Source organism: Octopus sinensis, linkage group LG23 (assembly GCF_006345805.1).
Source record: "Octopus sinensis linkage group LG23, ASM634580v1, whole genome shotgun sequence".
Taxonomy (NCBI): Eukaryota; Metazoa; Mollusca; class Cephalopoda; order Octopoda; family Octopodidae; genus Octopus; species Octopus sinensis.
The window spans coordinates 16,541,324-16,562,540 of record NC_043019.1 but is presented as its reverse complement, the minus strand read 5'-3'; the positions used below and the strand labels follow the sequence as shown (position 1 = coordinate 16,562,540).

Genomic DNA, 21,217 nt, shown 5'->3' with positions numbered 1-21,217 from the left:
ACCAAACCTCACCTGTTCCCAACTAAAGTAATATTTCCCCGTAGCCAGACATGTTCTCGTAGAAGACTGGAAATGAATTACACCGTTTCCATGACAATGACTCTAGTGTACACAACATAAAGACAAGGAGACACACACACAAAACGGGCTTCTTCCAGTCTCCGTCAACCAAATTCCCTCAGAAAGCTTTGTACAATGCAGGGTTATAGTAGAAGGCAGTTGCTCAAGGTGCCTTGCAATGGGACTGAAACAGAAACCTCATGGTTGGTAAGTGAGCTTGTTAATCGCACAGCCATGCCAATAGTGTTTGTGTAGAAATGTCAGGTTTCTCTTCTTTTTTTTTTAAGGCTTGTGTCTTCTTTTTTAAATCCACTTTAAACAATATCACCTGCTCAGCTCTCACCTGGCCTCAAGCTATCCTATGATCAAACCCATAATACTGTTTTGATTACATATCCCTACAATTGCAGATTGTCTATGAAAAAAAAAACATCTCTAGTCATCAAAATATTGCTAGAGGTTGCCATTTCAAACAACACATGCTGCCAGCTTGGAATTGAAAAAAATTTCATGTTGGCTTACAATTTCACAGCCAATATCATCAACAAGTCATTCTTTTTCACCTGCTCAGCTCTCACCTGGCCTCAAGCTATCCTATGATCAAATACTTCTCACTTCTAACCAGCCCATTTTTTTTTATACATCTAGAAACACATTCTCCAATATCATTATCATCATTTAATGCCCACTTTTTCATGTTTTTACGGGTTGAAATGTGGCCAACCCTCAACTGACCCCCAACCAAGGCTAGACAAGTTTATGCAGAATATTCTTTTCTACTCTAGGCACAAGGCCTAAAATTTTTGAGGAGGGGGCCAGTCAATTAGATCGACTCCAGTACGCAACTGGTACTTAATTTGTTGACACCAAAAGGATGAAAGGCTAAGTCGACCTTGGTGGAGTTTGAACTCAGAACGTAGCAACAGGCGAAATACCGCTTAGCATTTCACCTGGTATGCTAACGATTCTGCCAGCTCGCTGCCTTTAAATGGAAGAAATATTCTTTTCTACTCTAGGCACAAGGCCCAAAACTTTTTGGGAAGTGGATTTAAAAAAGAAGACACAAGTTGATTAAATTGGTCCCAGAATGTAACTGGTACTAATTTATCAACCCCAAAAGGATGAAAGGCAAAGTCAACCTCAGCGGAATTTGAACTCAGAACGTAAAGATAGATGAAATACCGCTAAGCTTTTTGCTGCCTGTTTATGCAGAATATTGGAAATGAATAACACTGCTTCAATCATTTACAACTAAGACAAGGAAACACACACACACAACGGGGTTCCTTTCATTCTGTGAGTTTCCATTTTGAGAGGGATTTGATGGAGCACAAGGAAACTCTCTTATTGTGTGCATTATCGTCATGGTGAGAGTAGGTACAAAACCTAACAAGTGCAAGCGAGGTTTTTTATTTGGTGGACAACTGCCCAGGCACGGCTGTGTGGTGAAGAAGCTCACTTGGCAACCATGTTTGGCCAAGTGCCTCCTGCTACAGCTGCTGGCCAACTAATACCCTGTGAGTGAATTTGGTAGATGGAAACTATGTAGAATCCCATTGTGTGCACATATGTATGTGAAGTTTGGCAAAAGAGGCCGATAGAATAAGTACCAGACTTTAAAAAAAAGTATGCAGGTGAGGTGGGATCTGTTTGGTTAAAACCCTTCAAGGCCGAAACAAGTAACAGGTAAAAGATTTAGATTATGCCATTCATTTGAGGTTGTTTAAAGCATAACACTTGAACACATGAATGTTGTGAGAAGTCAACACTCACAAATACTGTAAAATCAGGAAGAGTAAAGAGGGAGGATTTCAGTTGAAGATGCAATGTGATCATCGTTATATAGCTCCAGGTTAGACTTATGAAGCACACCAATGATCGCAGGCATTCCAAATGTGGTCATCCTATCTTTTCAGATATACATTACTTGATGGTTTTTTTTTTTTTAAAGTCTGTAGGTTGTGATCTACATGAAAATTGGTTGTTGTATCTAGGAACCATGCAATTGACACTCCATCGGTTATGACAAAGAGGGTTGCAGTCTACACGTGAAATTAATGTGCAAGTGGCTGAGCGCTCCACAGATACGTGTATCCTTAGTGTAATCGTCAGGGAGATTCAGCATGACACAGAATGTGACAAGGCTGGCCTCTTTGAAATAAAGGTACAATATATTTTTGCCAAATGAGTGGACCGGAGCAACGTGAAGTAAAGTGTTTTGCTGAAGGACATAATGCGCTGCTGGAAATCGAACTCACAACCTTACGATCGTCAACCGAATATCCTAACCACTGAGTCATACGCCTTCACTAGTAACCCTGTAGAAGTACCCTCATATGATTACTTAACACACACAGAAAAAAGTGCTACTATGGCAGATATAAAATGCCAGTGTTTAAATCCTGAAGTGTCATTGCCCCCCCCCCCCTCGACACGACACGACACATGAGGTGCGGACGTCGACGGCAACAGACCAGTCGGACAACAACAGATTAGAAGAAATAGGTCAAAATATTATCGTAAAAATATAAATCGAAGGGAGACTACTCTGGACAACGCTCGAGCCTATATGCTTCAGCTGTTGCTGGAAATAGTCGCCAAATATCCCTTCAACTCGTTAAAAAGAGAGTTTCAAAGATCACTTACACACACAAAGTGTACTTGTTGAGTTTGCAGCTAACCAGCAACTCTGAGATATATTATGCTGTGTATTCATTTATATTTGGACTTAAACAAGCACAAATTTGATACGACTTTATATAGACATTTTACCATTAGTTTCACCCTAGAAATAACATATTTATAACATCTGAGGTAAGAAATCTTCATTGTATACCAAGTCTAATCAATTTGACTAACCCTAACCTAAAACAGAGTCCACAGACACCGTATTGGTCTGCATCAAACAACATTTATAAGAAGTTCCGTTTGCTGTGAGGTGAAATGAGTTTAGAGGAAGGGACTCTGCTCATGGCAGAATCAGGTTTTCTGTGAGTGTTGTGATCAAGGTGGTTAACATTCCTTTTTTAAGTCAAACAATATGTTCAACGAGGGAATTCTTGAGAGTAAATATTCTGGGAGAGAAGGATAAGGATTAGTGGTTCGAGATGATGATGGATCTGTGGGCTGGAAGGTGTTGGTGAGAGAATTTCTCTGCTAACTGGGCTATGTATCTCTCCGACAGCAAGACACCTGTCCTTGTCTTTCTAGTATACTCTAACCTCTCATCACCGACCATAAAGCCACTGCCTTTAATATTCTTTTGGTGGAATTCTGCTATAACCCTCTTGTGACTTTTTTTTTTTTTGTTTTGAAATTTTCAGAAAATTTTTGTGAATGTGAGTTCTACACATGGGGTATTATATGAATGACTATGCAGAAAAACAAAGATTTTTTTAATTTTTTCAAAATTGAAAAAAAAAAAAAAATTAAATTCTTCGAATTTTTATTTATTTAAATCACAGTTTAAAATACAGTCTGAATTTTTGGCTTAAAGCCTAGCAATAGACCATTAAAATGCACATAGAAAGATATTAAGAAACATCAATACATCAGAGTGACAGACAAACGAGGATGGTATGAGGGGGTCAAGAGATGCGCGGAAATTACACAAAAACATTTTTTCTGTTTTTTGGTTTTAGCATAGTTGTAAAATTTCCTGTGTGCAGAACACACATTTACCAAAAAATTTCTGAAAGTTCCCAAAAATAAACAAGTTATGAGGGGTCATATGCCATATAAAAAGCAGCCAGTCCAGTTGGTAAAGTGGTTGGTGTCAGGCAGGGCATCCAGCTATAGCAACTGTGCTAAAGCAGACAATGAAACTCCAGGCAGTGCTTTCACTCACCAGTTCCTTTGCCAGCATGGAAAGCAGGCTTTAGATGATAATAACGATGCTTACTTCCTTACTCCAACAGCTTCTGATTTCATAGAATGACTGTTTTTTGCCTTTCAGGTTCTACCAAGGGATGCTGAATTTAGCAATTGTTTGAGTGACAATGTCACAATATTTATCAGTGCATTTTGATAAACCAAGCAATAATAAAAAAATGGTGGCAAGCTGGCAGAATCGTTAGCATGCCAGGTGAAATGCTTAGCGATATTTCATCTGCTGTTACGTTCTGAGTTCAAATTCTGCTGAGGTCGACTTTGTCTTTCATCCTTTCGGAGTTGATTAAATAAGTACCAGTTACGCACTTGGGTCGATGTAATCGACTTAATCCTTTTGTTTGTCCCCTCTATGTTTAGACCCCTGTGGGCAGTAAAGAAATAAATATGTATCAGTGTGTCCATCCAGGGGCTTATGTGAAGTTATTAAACCCAATCCCAGAAGAAGCCCACAGTTAGTAAAAGTTTTAAGCAGTGAATGAAGTCTAACTTGTTTGAGACCTTTATTTTGGAACCAACCAATGCTAAATACTTACCACAATGTATTCTACACGAACCTGCTATCTCTTCCATTCTTTACTCTTTTATTGGTTCCAGCCTGTGACTGTAGCCATGCTGGGGAATCGTTTTCAAGGGTATTTTCATATTTTTTATCAGTTTCATATGGATTAAGATTACTTTAGTATACCAATGGATGTAACTGATTTTAAATACCACAAGGCCCTTTTGCTTTGTGCATCAATTTTGTTCAGTCAACACACTCAGAAGAAGACTGGAAACATTTTCATGAGAATATTTAAAACAATGGAAGATGGTTCTTCTTTTCAAACTGTGTATTGGACAAAGATAAATACCTTGTGGTATTTAATCTGCTCAAGTTACACTAAAATCATTCACTCCTTTTTCCCTTTTCCCATTGAAAAAAAAATGCAGTGTAACAATCAACTGACCCATTGGAAACCAACAAAGTTATACCTGATGAAAATACCTGAAAATAACAAAGAATCTACCACATGAAAGTACAAACTTCTAATTGACTGAAATACATACCTTTTTTTCATTCTTTATTGGATTTGATTGTCTTTTTTCATTATTGGATTCATTAAAAATCTTCAAACATTCTTCATATGGATCATTCTCAGAAAGGTCTGTGTCACCAAAAATCACATTTAACTCATCATCGTCCGACAGACCAGTGCTTTCATCCCCAGCCGATTGGTTTAACGTATTGCTGCTACCCTCCTCCTCCTCATCACTGTCCTTGCCAAACAGGTCATAAATACTCACTGAATAGCTATTTTTCGGTTTTTTTAAAGGCAGTTTGCAGTTAGATGAAGATGATGAGAAAATAGATGAGCTTTTAGACTGTCCTTCTATTGGGGCTTTCCTTTTTATAGATTTAGAGGCCATATCTGAGGTGAAAATTTTCTTTGAAGAATGGTTCTCATCAGATGATGAAGAAAGATGTTTTTCACTACAATGTCTCTTTTTATTTGATTCAAGAGATTTTTCTCCTGAGAGGACCCTCTTTTTGGACTTTTCTGGGGAGCTACTATGTACACCCTCTGTCTTCACAGATGTTTGACTGACCGATTTTTTGTTGATTTCCAAAGTTTTGGATTTCAGTTTTTTCAGTTTTTCTTTATCACAAGACTTCTCGACATTAACTTCTTTTTTTGGTTTTATCTTCTCAACACGATTCTTCTCTGTTGTATTATGGTTTTGTACAATTTTCTTATCCTCTTTCCGCTTCAAATCAGCATCAGTTTTATGCAAGGACGTTTCTTTTCTCCGCTCATGTTCTGTTTTTCTCATTTCCGACTCACTCTTTCGTTTCACCAATTCCAACTGGTGGCTCTTGCCATCGCTCTTCTTCTCTGACTCACTCTTACGCCTTACATGCTCCTTCTTCTGATCTGCATTAAACTCATGCTTTGAGGAATCACTTTTATACAAGGGATCACTTTTTCTTCGTTCTGGCTCATTCCCTTTCTTAACAGACAATGTTGATGATGATGATGATGATGATGATAATAATGATGATGATGATAGGGAGTTGCTCCGCCGGACCTCCTCACACCGTCCTTCTTTTAATTTCACTTTCACATTACCCACCTTCTCCACCTCTCCTTTGTGTCGATCTTTCTCCTTCTCAATCTGTTCCCCACTCTGACAATTCTTGCTATTTAAGCTATGATGGTCTTTAGGCTTCTTCATCTTCTCACCAACATGCTTCTCCTTCAAATGAACATCTTTCTTCTCTTTCTTACTGCAGCTTGTCTCTTTCAAAGAAGAGCTGCCATTCGAATCAGAACTGTTGGTTGCTTTCTTTTCAGATGATTTGCTGCCACTCTCCGCCTTCTTTTTCTCTTTGGCAGATTTATCATCAGAACTTTTCTTTTTCTCCAGCTTACTTTTACTACTACTATTACTACTACTGCTATTACTACTACCACTGCTACTTGACTCTGATTTCTTCTTCTCATCCTTCGATTGGTTGGCAGAGAGATCGACAGAGCCCTTGCTACTTTTGCTGGTTTTTGAGTGGGAAGAATCTGAACTGGTTTTGTTGGAGTTGATGCTTTTGTGGGAGACAGATGAGGTGTGTTTCGGGGTTTGGTTGTGAACTGGTTGGTTTGATCGAATGTCGGTGGGGTTAATGCTGTTGCTGCTTTTGTACAATGAGGACTTAACAACTCCTGTTGTAGTTCTACTTTCAGATTCGTTATCACTGTGTTGTTCGTCTGACAGGTAAATGGTCGTGTCAACCACACCATCTTCACTGTCGTCGCTAAACTTGGCATCAATTACAAGCTCGTGATCTTCATCTTCCTCGTCTGAGGCCAACGGACGCACACTGCTCGGTTTGTAAACCTGGTCTTTGCTTGGCGCTTGAACCTTGTTGTTAGTGGTGGCTATGTAAGGATTGTCCAAATTTAGATATGTCTTATTACCAAAACCAGCTTCGAAATTACTGACAGGATCATACTCAAGAACGGAATGTGTGTTGGACTGCGAAGAGTACTTCTGCATTCGCTTCAGCTTGCTAATCGGAGTAGGGTTGTACTCAGGAGCGGAGTTCACGGCACCATCGCAACTGTACTCCTTCACTTTCTCTTTTTTTTTGCTCTGTGCAAACACATCATAAGGAGTTTCCTTTGGCCGTTTATCACAGGTCGGTTGATAGGCAGGGGTGCCATTAACACAATACTTGGCATAATTTTTGTATTTACCATCTGTATTACCATCAGTGGAGCTCTCGTACAACCCCGGGATGCTGGCTTGTGGGTTGTACACATACAACTTGCTCAAATCCTTTACAATGGGGTTGCTCTCTGCAAATTGGTTCTTCAAGTTTTTCGACCGTTCCAGTTCATTGGCAACCAGGCTCTTCTTCTGTTTCTCAATATCAACAACTTTTGGTTCTTCAGCAACATTACAGAAACGCTGACTGCTAACGTTCTTTCCAATCCAAGAAGAATCTGAAAGTAAATAGATATTTCATACATTTAGAAAGCTCAGTCAGTGGTGTGTAAGCGCTTGTGTGCATGTGTATATATCTATGTTTATATATATATATATATATGTGTGTATATATGTTTGTGTATGTATATGTGAGTATATATTAGAAGAAATGAGGTACTCAGAAATTCGGATGGTTTTATATTTACAGATATTTATTTGTATATTACATGTTTTTATACATCACTAGCAGTATCGCCTGGCGTTGCTCGGGTTGTAAGGGAAATAACTATATAAGCATTTTTAGAGAGTTATAGCCAAAAAATAGCAAAAAAAATGCATTAAAAATTGAAAAAAAATTAAGGTAAATTTTTTTTAAATCGTTGACACATCGTAGATATTTTTAGAGAGTTACTTCCCTTATATAAAAGCGAAAAAATGCATTAAAATGGGAAGCAGATAAAAAGGGAAGCAGATAAAATCTGCCTTTTATAATAAGAGATATATCATATAATCAGCGCTTTCGTCCATTCTAGTGGAGTTGTCAAATTGAGTATATATATATATATATATATATATAAAGAAGATGGAATGAACAGGATTTAAGTACAAATCACAACAATTGTTTCTGTGCAATAGTAACATCTGTTACTGGCCGAGTGTTATCAAAGCCACTCACCTGATGATGTGCTAGAACACAGCTGCAGCTGAATCATATATATTTAAGTAATTATTTAGAAAATACTTTATGTAACAGAATGATATGGAAAACTCAACAACAGCTGTTATCATTGCACAGAAACAATTGCGATTTGTGATTAAAGCCTGTGCATCCCATCTTCTTATCTTAGAAGTTCTAATAGAAATTCTGAAAACATGTGTAGCCAGTTAAAAGGAGTGCTCCTGCTGCATGATGGCATAGGGTGGCCAATAACCATGAAGGAACTTGGAAATGCTTGTCATGAGCTTATTAATTAGATGATGATATGCATATACATACGTATATTCTTTTACTTGAGTCAGTCATTTGACTGCAGTGGCCATGCTGGAGCACCACATTTAGTTGAACAAACCGACCCCAGGATTTATTCTAGTAAGCTTAGTACATTTTCTGTCGGTCTCTTTTGCTGAACCGCTAATTTACTAGGATGTAAACACGCCAACATTGGTTGTCAAGCAATGGTGGGGTGGACAAACAGAAACATACACACAATGGGCTTCTTTCAGTTTCCGTCTACTAAATCCACTCACAAGGCTTTGGTTAGCCCAAGGCTATAGTAGAAGACATTTGCCCAAGGTGCCACACAGTGGGACTGAACCCAGAACTATGTGGTTGGGAAGCAAGCTTCTTACCACACACACATATGGTTTTAAATATATAATCCTGTTTATTTCACATACAAATAAATATACATATAGGACGTATGGGGATGCACTATTAACAATACAGGAATTTCATAATTTTAACATCCATTTTTCCATACATGAATGAGATGGAATTTGTTTGGGCAGATTTTTTTACACTTGGCTGCCCCTACCTGTCTCCAATCCACATTTGTTTTCTAAGGAATGTAATATTTCCCCATGGCTCAATATTTCTGTAGAAAATTAGAAATGAAGGACACTGCTTGTATGATGGTGAAACTCGTTTACAGCTATCACATGGTGTCAAGACTAGAAAACACGAACACACACACATCATCGTTTAATGTCCGCTTTACATGCTGGCATAGGTTTGACGGTTTGACTGGGGACTGACAAGCCAGTAGGCTGCACCAGGCTCTAATCTGATCTGGCAATGTTTCTACAGCTGGATGCCCTTCCTAACACCAACCACTCTGAGTGTAGTGGTTACTTATATATATTATATATATATATATATATATATATATATATACATATATATATATATACATATATATATATATATATGAGACAAGCCTCTTTTAGTTTTTTAGTTTCTGTCTACCAAATTCACTGACAAGGCTTTGGGCAGCCAAAACATCAGCAGGAGAGACTTGCTCTCAAGATGTCATGCAGTGAGACTGAACATGGAAGTATGTGGTTGGGAGGTGTGGCTTTTGGGTAGCTGAAAACTAGACCCTTTACACACACACACAAACATATATCTTCTATTTTCGACCCTAGTCCTGGGCTGATGAATTACTTGTGGATGAATTTGGTTGAAGGAAACTGTAGAAAGACATGCAAGCAGTGTGAATCGTTTGCAATCTTCCATGAAAATATGTCTGGGCATTCAGCTGTTTGTTGTTCAAAGGACAACGGTTGCTTGGAAACAAGGATTGGCAACAGGAGTGCCTGGTTGTTGAGAAACCTACCTTAAAACATTTTCATCTAACCCTTGCAAACATGGGAAAGTGAAAATTCAGTGATGATTTTATATTTGATACACACACACACACACACACACGTGTGCACGTCTCTGTCTCACTCCCTGTTATATATACTCGTGCATGCAGGCGTATAAATGTATCTGTTCTATGTTTTTATTTCAAAAGCAAATATTTTAAAATTCCCACCCCTCCCAAAAGAAAATGGCCCACAACGATCATGTGACCAGAGAGGATCCTCCTTCTGCAAATGTCAAATGTGTTTATGGAATAATGATATTAATCATATGACCTTAACAATGGCAAAGTTTGTTTGTGTTTGTGTGTGTCACATGACTGAAAAGGGAGGAACACAGCAGTGGTGGTTGGTTCACAGTCAGCCGGCAAAGTGGGGGGGGGAGATGTTTATCACATGACTTGAGGACTGAGTGTTGTGCGCACATTGTTTTAAAAATAGTTATGACGTGTCGGTCACATGATCTAACTAGCATCACACAATGACGGATGTGATATTTACATGACCTAGAAATATGTCAGAGAAGTGTGAAGGGGATGATATACATATTTGGTCATGTGACACAAGGAGACTGTCTCAGAGTGTCAGGCATCTGCTGAATCATGATGGGGAAGTCTGAACAGAGGTTAGTTTTCCTTTAAATTCATCATCATCATCATCAGTTTTAACATCCACTTTTCCTTGCTTGCAGGGGTCAGATGGAATCTGACGTGGGAGATCTTTCTACATCCGGATGTCTTTTCTGCTGCCAATCCACACCTGTTTCCACGTAATCGTTCTCCCATGACCGGACACGTCTCAGAAGATTGAAAAGGACAGAGCTTGCATAACGGTGGCACGTGCTTACATCTATTACGCAGAGTGAAAGTAGGGAGACAGTAACACACAATCATGGGCTTCTTTCAAATCTGCTCACAAGACTTTCGTCAGCCTGGGGCTATAGTAGAAGACACTTGCACAAAGTGCCATGCAATAGGACTGAACCTGAAACCATGGATTTGCTAAGCAAGCTTCTTACCAAACAGCCATGTGTGTGCCTTAATTAAATTACAACTTAGGGGCAGACATGGCTGTGTCTGTTTTCTTCTGAATCATGTGGCCTTGGGTTCAGTCCCTCTAACAAGACCCATTGTAAATATGTGTGTGTGTGTATATATATATATATATATATATACACTTTATTAATAAAGCTGCAAAGACATCACAGAAACTGTTACTCAGAGTTTCAATGACACAACCTGTACTCCAGGTCTGTTTTGGCATATTAACGTCATAAATGACCCTCCCAAGGTACAGCAAAATCTGTTTCAACATGTGATTCAGGAAGCTTGCAAACCAAATGCAAAGAGGAATATTTCTTAAATTACACCCTTATAAAAAAAAACAACAACAAAATAACCCCTCTTGAATAAAGTAGTCTGAAAATAATTGAAACAAAAAGACAAGGTGGTCATTCCTAGAGTGCTTTTTATTGCATTTCTGCTGTATCAGAACTGACCAATGCCAAAATAGAACAGGTACGACATCAACTTGCAGGTCTCTGATGGTCTGGAACAGCTTATAAGCCATGCTAATATATAAGCAGCAACTTCAAATTCCTTTGGCTGCCAGACTAGTTTACTGCTATTTCGCATGGTACAGTTTTATTAAACTTGTATCATTAATAGTGTACAGGTATCTTTATTTTGTTTAATTATCAAAGTAGACTAAATATTTGTGTAATTTAGGGTATGTTAACCAAAGTGACAGTCCCTGGTTTGCAAAAACCAGTGATCTACAAAAGCTTTGGAACCAAAAATCCAGAGCACGTTAGATTGGTGATTCTCTCAATCAGATTAAAATCGATTTGGTACTTGTTCGATTGACTTCAGGAGGATGAAAGGCAAAACTGACCTGAATATAATTTGAGAGTCAGAACCTAAAAGGGTTATCAATCACCACAAGGCACTTTTGTCTGGTTCTCTATCGATCTATGTATCCATCTAATACACATATATAAATGGGGATGATTAATACGTGTCTGTACACACACACAGACATTTAATTTTGGAATGATAGGTGTGTGTAGGTATTTATTATATATGTATGATTGCTTTTTTTTTTCTTCCACGTCAGTCACCAATTAGCTGGGATGTTTTTTTTTTAATGGAGTTTCAGTGGTTATATTGTTCTCAATCTTTTGTATCCAACTGATGCACGAGTGCCTTGTAAAGCACCCAGCTGTTGTTCTTTTGAGATATTTTCCCAGGCAGATGCCTGTCTCCCATAACTTCTTTATGACGAGTCATTCATAAATGCCTCCAAGCCAACTTTGTTAATGCTCTACTTCTAAGAATCTAAATGAGGTTGTTGTCGATCTACAGGTCAGCCCTGATTGAGCAGACATATAACTGAAGGCATTCCAGCCATGACCATCCTATCTTTTTCCCATATGCAGGAAATCAAGGAGCATGTTATACATCTAAAAGTGGAAAAAGTGTTACTGAAATTCATGGAAACACATGGACACTGGATGGTATTACACAATACCCAGCATAGAGGTGGGTGGAGTGAAGAAGATCATTTCACAACCACATGGTGGTGGTGAGTTTGATGCCAGCTGGAATAGGCATCTTCTACCATACTCTGAGGTCAGCCAAAAACTTGGGCATGGAATTTGACAGAGGAACCTGCACAGAGGTGTATCAAATAAACCTCATCATTGTCATCACCATTTAATGTCCACTTTGATATGGGTCAGACAGAATTTGTGGAAGCAGATTTCCTATGGCTGGATGTCTTTCTTGTCACCAACTCACACCTGTTTCTAAGCAATTTAATCTTTCCCATGGCCAGGCCTGTCTCTGATGGAAGACCAAAAATAAACAACATTGTTTGGCAACAACCCTCACATGACATGCAAATACACACATATGATGGGTTTCTTTCAGTTTCCATCAACCAGATTTACTCACAAGACTTTGGCTGATCTCCACCCTCAGGTGTGCCACGTAGTGTGATTTAACCCAAGAGCAAACATCTTAATGCTGCTTGATCAATTACTCCTCTACTAATTGATCTCCAGACAAAAACAAAGCATTACTATCATTTATACTTTGTAATTGTCCAACACAACTTTTTTTTCACATCAGTCTTGATTACATGTAAATCAGTGACGATTTTCTAATTACCACCCCCACTCCCCAACAATATAAATAACATTTTAAATGAATTATGTAATTATATAAATAATGATGTTTTATGCCATTGAAACAGCTGTTGATTATAAGTAAATAATGAACTTTATGTGAAATTTAAGCTTTGCTCTTTTCATTTTAAAAGATTCAAGCAAGGTCATTGCCAGTATCACCTGACTGGCCCCCATGCCGTGGCACATAAAAGGGCACCATTCGAGTGTGATTGTTACCAACGTCGCCTTACTGGCACCTGTGCCGGTGGCATGTGTAAAAAGATTCGAGCGAGGTCATTGCCAGTACTGCCTGATTGGCCCCCATGCCGGTGGCACGTAAAAAGCACCCACTACACTCTCGGAGTGGTTGGTATTAGGAAGGGCATCCAGCTGTAGAAACTCTGCCAGATCAAATTGGAGCCTGGTGCAGCTATCTGGTTCGCCAGCCCTCAGCATGGAAAGCGAACGTTAAACGATGATGATGATATGCTGCTCTCAACAATTGTTTGAGCCAATTCCTTATAAACATGCAAGTTGGTTCCACCAGGATTTACCGTATTGTAATTATATATCACAGTTTAATAACATCTTGTCAACTGAGCTCTTAATTACTGTGGTTAAATATGTTTGATGTTTATTCATTAATTCTATATAGAAGACAAACTTAGCAAACTATTTCTTAACAAACCCAATCACTCAACCATTGAGAAAGAGTGTCCTCGGATATAGTTTTATCAGTTGGGTTAACTGGAGCAAACACACTTCCCTGCATAGCACAAAGGCTCAACACAATGGCAGTGTTATGGTTAGGTTACAAGCATTACTAATACAAATTCACACTCACAGAGCCTCTCAATGGTTTATTCAGCCTTCATGTCTGTAAATTTGAATAACTTTGCATGACACACAGAAACAAGAATACTAATGATTCAAGAGAGAGAACAAAGCCAGAGAGAGAACAATGTTCTTTTCATGTCAATGTTTGTGGCATGGCATGAGAAAATAGTTTTGAAGAATGGACAAGAAGGACAGAGATAAGGAAAGAGTAATGCAGAAAGCAAGTAACCACACAATAAGATAGGAAGTCAGTAACCATAGTAACAAAGGGAAGTGTAAGGGGCGAAAAACGGAAAAGAGTTTAAGATAAAGACAATTGTAATCAGGCTAAAAGGTTGCAACAGATTAAGGGAGTTTTGTAAATTGGTTTTTACATCCATTTCTCCATGCTAGCATGGGTTATATGAATACATTAGTGAAACATTGTTTTATAGCTAGATGTCCTTCCTGTCACTAACCTTACCATCACTTTTTCAAGTAAAGGATTTCCTATTTTACACAATTTTGAAGGTACAAAGCTAGAGGACAATTTGTTGACAAAAATGACAACAGCATCACTGCTCACAATTTTCAGAGATGAACAAAAACAGACAGACAGACACACAGTAGATGCACAAGTACCATAAACATAAAAAATGTACAGAAAATAGACTCCATCAACTGCCATGGGGGTAAGCTAGAGGCAGTAGATAGCTTCTTATTTCTTTATTGCCCACAAGGGGCTAAACATAGAGGGGACAAACAAAGACAGACAAAGGGATTAAGTTGATTACATCGATCCCAGTGCATAACTAGTACTTAATTTATTGACCCTGAAAGGATGAAAGGCAAAGTCGACCTTGGCAGAATTTGAACTCAGAACGTAACAGTAGATGAAATACCGCTAAGCATTTCGCCCAACATGCTAACGTTTCTGCCAGCTCACTGCCTTTAGATAGTTTCTGTTACCTAGGTGATCAAGTTAGTAGTGGAGGTGGATGCTCTGAGAGTATAGCTGCGAGAATAAAATTAGGCTGGGCAAAGTTTAGAGAGCTCCTGCCTCTGTTAGCAACAAAGGGCCTCTCTCTTAGAGTGAAAGGCAGATTGCATGATGCCTGTGTGCAAACAGCTATGCTACACAGCAGTGAAACATGGGCTGTGACAGCCAAGGACATGTTTAGGCTTGAAAGAAATGAATCTAGTATGCTCCACTGGGTGTGCAATGTCAGTGTGCATGTTCGACAGAGTCTAAGTATCTTGAGAGAAAAGTTGGGCATAAGAGGCATCAGATATGGTGCGCAAGAGAGATGACTGTGCTGGTATGGGCATGTGATGCGTAGGGATAAGGACAGCTGTGTGAAGAAGTGCCGATCTCTAATTGTGGAGAGAACCTGTGGTAGAGGTAGACCCAGGAAGAGATGGGATGAAGTGGTGAAGCATGATCTTTGAAGGAATGACGAGTGACCAAGACCTTTGGCGATATGCTGTGCTTGAGAAGACCCATCAAGCCAAGTGAAATTGCAGTCGTGGCTGATGCTGGTGTCATGTAAAAAGCACCCTTCGAGCGTGGAGTTTCAAGGAGGCAAAGTGGTTGAGCTCCTTTTGAATACTGGGCCTCACGGAGGCAATGACCAAGACCTTTGACGTTATGCTGTGCTTGAGAAGAAAACCCATCAAGCCAAGTAAAATTGCAGTTGTTGCAGATACTAGTGTCATGCAAATGGCACGTGTGCCAGTAAAAGCACCTTTTGAGTGTTGGGCCACACAGAGGCAAGGACCGAGTCCATTTGGCATTATGCAGTGCTTGAGAAGAAGACCCATCAAGCCAAGTAAAACCACAGTCATGGCAGATACTAGTGTCATGCAAGTGGCACCTGTGCTGGTGGCAAGTAAAAGCACCCATTACCCTCTTGGAATGGTTGGCGTTAGGAAGGACATCCAGCTGTAGGAACCTTGCCAAAACAGACTAGAGTCTGGTGCAGGCATCCAGCTTGCCAGCCCTGGTCAAAATGTCCAACCCATGCCAGCATGGACAACAGACATTAAATGATGATGATGCATACATGTATATATGTATTTTTGTTAATTAAATTTCACTTTTATTCTCGTTTTTATAAATGAATGAATATATATATATATATACATATATATATATACACACACACACAAATTTTATAATGCTCCCACTTTTGCTTATATCCAGAGGTGTAAAGTAATGTATTATAAAACACCCATGTTTGAAACAGAATTGAAGAAATTTTTATAAACACACAACCAACAAACTTATTCCCATAAAAGAAAAAACAAGGTTAAAATCAATCCCTAAATACTTGCTTATAGAAAGAAATACAGACCCACAACCTTTGCACCTACCCAAATCCTTTTGCGAACATCAAAGCACAAGAGAAACAATTTTCTACACTAACAACATCATGATACTTTCTTACCAATAAAAACAGGAAATACTCTAAATAAGAGACTGACCAGCTAAAACATACCTATTTCTTTATTACCCACAAGGGGCTAAACACAGAGGGGACAAACAAGGACAGACATAGGTATTAAGTCGATTACATCGACCCCAGTGCATAACTGGTACTTAATTTATCGATCCCGAAAGGATGAAAGGCAAAGTCAACCTCGGCGGAATTTGAACTCACAACCTAACGCAGATGAAATACCGCTAAGCATTTCGCCCGGCGTGCTAACGTTTCTGCCAGCTCACCACCTACTTACATTGTTTTGTGAACCCTAAAAAAATTCTATTGCAAAAACGTTGACACACCCAAAATTTCTAAGAGCTTAACTGCTATGGTCTATATTTGGAACTTACTGGTGACGCACATATTTTGAATGTTTATTGCTCAGTGAAATATTACAGTATTTCATAACTAAACTTTAATATTTAGCACGCCTGTTATTTAAATATCCTCAAAACTATGTCATAGATACAGGATATGGCAGTTGTATGAAGTTTGCAATGAGGTGGTATGAGTAGGGTATGTAGCAGTTCAGGTGTTAAATACTGGACCTTGGATTTTTGTATAAGAATAACAATTCAGGTAAGACTTACCTGAATTGTGATTCTCATCCATCCCTAGAACATCCTAGATTATCCATAAAAGTCATTTAGTCTCAGTACAAATAATCTCTTCCCCATTGGGGATAGAATGGTAACTATTTGACTGAGTAGATTTTTAAAAAATAAATAAAATAAAAGAAAGCTAATAAGTCAGGAGTTCAAATCCACGGGGAGTATTTCGTTGGGTTTTGTTTCTCAACAAAACTTTATTCTACATTGTCTCACCAAGTTTTAAAGTAAGAAGTACCAAATCATCAGGTAACACTACTTGCACTGGACGAGTGGGGTTTTTTGGTCTGTAATGTCTGCATATGAACATATGGTAATATGTGTGTGTTAAAGAGATATATCGCTTTCATTAGCTCAATACTATGAAAGTGAACCTTCAATCTGGTAATTGAAGAACCTCTCAAAGCTCAAATTGGAGTCAATAGCACCCATGTAAACATGGATAGTGAAGCAGGGTCAGATGCATTTAATCGAAGATATGGAGAAGGGGAAGATGAGATGAAAGACATTATCACAAAAGAGAAGACTTGGAAGTATTACTCCAAGGTTTGTTTGCAGCAGCGGTGCTGCTGCTGCTGATGATGACACCACTGTTGTCATCAACAGCAGCAGCAGTAAGAGGAGTAACATTGGAGTGGAAGAGAAGGTAAAACAAAACCAAACAGATGCTGCCACTCAACAGCAGAGGGAGAAATATTGTGAATGAAAAACAGAAGAGATAAAAGTGTGAGATATATATATGTGTGTGTGTGTGTGTATATATATATATATATATATATAATATATATATATATATTTTTAAAACTTTTATTTTTATCTAGTTTCAGCTCACAAGCTGTGGCCATGCTGGGGCACCGCCATTTAACAATGTGCTATGCTTACTGCACCTAGGTTTCCCAAGCGGTCACCCATCTAAGTACTGACTAGGCTCGACGTTGCTTAACTACGGTGATCAGACGAGAACCGATGCTTTCAACGTGATATGGCCGTAAGCCATATATATATATATATATATATATATAATATATATATATATATTAAAAAGTGAGTTAGTTAAAGCTAAGCATTTTCTATATGTATGTATACACATATCATTTCTGTGCTTTTTCATTTTGACTGTGGCCATGCTGGGGCACCATCTTGAAGAATTTTAGTTGAACAAATCAAGCCAAGGACTTGTTTTATTTTTGAGCCTGCTACTTATGCTTTCATTCTCTTTTGCTGTTATGGGGACGTAAACAAACCCACACCATCAGCAAGCGGTGGTACAAACACATATGCACAGATATATATACATATACATACATACATATATATGACGGGCTTCTTTCAGTTTAATTCTACCAAATCTGCTCAAAAGGCTTTGGTCAGCCCAGGGTTATATATACACACACACGCATACACAAATGTCTTCTGTACTAGGTATATGTGTATGTATATACACATATACACACACATACATAAAGTAGTTATATATACAATAAATCTGCAGAGATAGATAGATAGATAGATAGATAGATAGAGAGAGAGAGAGAGAGAGAGAGAGAGAGAGAGAGAGAACACAGGGAAACCCATCTTCAATCAGAGAAGAGACAGTATTTGGGGGTCATATTTCAATTTATATTTCTAGGCCCCAGCAGAGACTAGTAACCATACATGAAATCAGCAGTGGGGGTGGTAGTGGGGGGGGGGTACCAGTAGGGACAGACACTAATAGCTGGGAGTCCCTACAATAGTCTAAACAAGCCAACCTCTCTTGCTCCCTGATTACAACTGACTGACAAAGTAATGCAGGGCTGACTCAGCTCTCTGAACGGATGTGTGTGTGTGTATGTATAATGGTACATAATATCTGTATATTTTTGGGTGTTCATATTTTTATATTCCTTTGTTTGAGTCATTAGACTGTGGCCATTTTGGTACCTATTCTATTGGCCACTTTTTACTGAAATGCTAGCTTATGAAGAAATAAACAAACCAACACTGGTTAACCTAAACGAACAACACGTGCACACAAGATTCATAGTGACAAATGCCAACACTGAACCAATGCTATTTCCATTTTGTTTCTCCATTCCATCTGGTTTCAAATTCAGTTCCAATGCACAACACCTTGGCCAAGAGTCTGACCAATGCTTTGTGAGTGGATTTGGTAAATGGAAACTGTGAGGAATCCTATTGTGTGTGTGAGTACCTTTGTGTTTGTCTCCCCACCATCACTTGACAAATGGTATTGGTTTGTTTTCATTGCTGTAACCTAGCAGTTCAGCAAAAGAGACTGCCAGAATAAGCATCAGATGCAAAATAAGCAGAGTGGGACCTCGCAGTACGAGTGATTTGCTGTATGAGCAGAGACTCAAGCAAATTTTTCTCTTGAAGCACGAACACACAAATTGTCCCATCTTTAAGGTAATCCAGTTAATAAAACCAGTTTTATTTTGCATTCTCTTTTTTATAATTGTCATTTTACTGGTGACGACACCTTTTCTGTATTAAAACCAACAAGATATTTATTTTGAGTGGTTTTTGGGGACTGGAATGGATTAATTATATTTTAGTTAATTTCAATGGGGAAAATTGATTTGTAAAACAAGTAAATTGTAAGACGAGCTTGGTCATGGAACGAATTAAACTCATACTGTGAGGTATCACTGTACTGCAGTTGATGTGTGTTCAACTAAATCGTTCAAAGTGGTGCTCCAGTATGGCTGCTGTCCAATGACTGAAAGAAGTGGGAAATTAAAGGCAAAGAAAGGCATCTATTAACATCAAAATCACCCAACAACTATGACACACTAAATTATAAGTCCCCACCAAAAATAAAAAAAAAGTTCTATCCTGTTGCCGTGGGTCAGTCCACCTAATATCCTCATTAGAAGCTGTTCTAAATGGTGCGCCACATGGAGTGCCTGGTGACTTGTGGAGGTTAAACCCTTTAGCATCCAGAATGCTCTGTCAAAATTAATGCTTACGTATTCAGTGTTTTTAATTAATTATACATTATCTCAAAGCTCTGAAATTTGAATGATATAATTGTTTATCTTGAGAATGGACTAAATCATTGAAAAGGTGCGAAAGGTCAGATCTAGCAGTTTGAATGTAAAACAGGCAGAATATTTAGGTTGGATATGGCTTAAGGTTTAAAGATATAATTTGTTCATGGTTGAGCAACTTGAAAGATATAAATTTGTCATAGCCGAGTGGATAACAAGGATACATTGCAACCATGTGGTTTCAGGTTCAGATTCATTGCTTGGCACCTTGGGCAAGTGTCTTCTATTATAGCCCCAGGCCAACCAATGCCTTGTGAGTGAATTTGGTAGAGAGAAACTGTAAAGCAGCCTGTTATGTATGTATATGTATGTATGTGTGTGAGTATATATGTGCATGTATATATCTCCTTAGTGCAGGTTCTACATATGTGCTGGTGCTGCCACATAGGAAGCACCCAATCTAAATTGTAAAGTGGTTGGTGTTAGGAAGGACATCCTGTTGTAGAAATGGTACCAAAACAGACAACTGGAGCCTGGTGCAGTTCTCCTATCAAACCATTCAAACCCACATCAGCATGGAAAACGGATGTTAAATGATGATGAGGATGATGGTGTGTGTGTGTGTGCATCTTTAACTTTGTTCTCATACTACTTCACAACTGGTGTTGGTTTGTTTATGTCCCTGGTTGAGCAAAAAGAAGCCAACAGAATAAGTATGAGTACTGGGGTCAGCCTTTCATGGTGACCCTTCAGCAAAGTCAGAGTCCGATGACTGAACGAAAAATGAGAGTAATTAATTAAATCAAGGGAAGTGATAGTTTCATAATGAATCTTTAGCCCTTAAACTTAGTTGTTGCTGTTGTAGCTTTTATAAACCCCATGTGAAATGCACCAGTAAATAAAAATGCTTGTATTTAATCTCCGGGGCATCAAAGGTTAAGAAACACACCTGTAAGCGGTAGCACTGTTAAAATGACCAGTGTCTTTTGTTAGCTTGAAGTGCTGAGTTGCTGACCCACTCACCCAATTCCCACTGAAGCCTCAGTCTTACATAAAATATTCATAAACTCCAATCATATAAAGATGGAGACAATTATAGGTTCTCTACATTCCTATAGCTGCATGTTTGTGTGTGTACATACACACACACACATAGATATATATAAGTCTAGTGGTGGTCAGCCCTTGGGTAGGTCCTGTACATGGGAACCTTCTTCAACACTATATGACATGGGAGGGCTTGTTCCCACTGCTGCTGCCGTTAAATAAATTACTGGAACTTTGTCTCTCCATGACTAGAGACGAATGCTGGAGTGGATTCTCCCAGTCAGGTGGGATTTGAACTCAGAGAGCTGGAAGATATACCATAAA

At 38.7% G+C, this 21,217-nt stretch overlaps 1 protein-coding gene and 1 non-coding gene across 2 annotated transcripts in view; both read right to left on the bottom strand.

Moving 5' to 3' along the window:
* LOC115223380 (RNA exonuclease 1 homolog) overlaps positions 1–21,217 on the bottom strand; it is an 85,098-nt gene that overhangs the window by 48,091 nt on the left and 15,790 nt on the right. The window contains exon 2 of the mRNA XM_029793888.2: positions 4,999–7,430. Within this exon, the coding sequence (XP_029649748.1) occupies positions 4,999–7,430 (2,432 nt within the window). The remainder of the gene's footprint in view (positions 1–4,998; positions 7,431–21,217) is intronic.
* LOC115223724 lies at positions 17,729–17,847 on the bottom strand. Its single transcript, XR_003882820.1, has one exon. It is a non-coding gene; the product is annotated as a 5S ribosomal RNA (ribosomal RNA).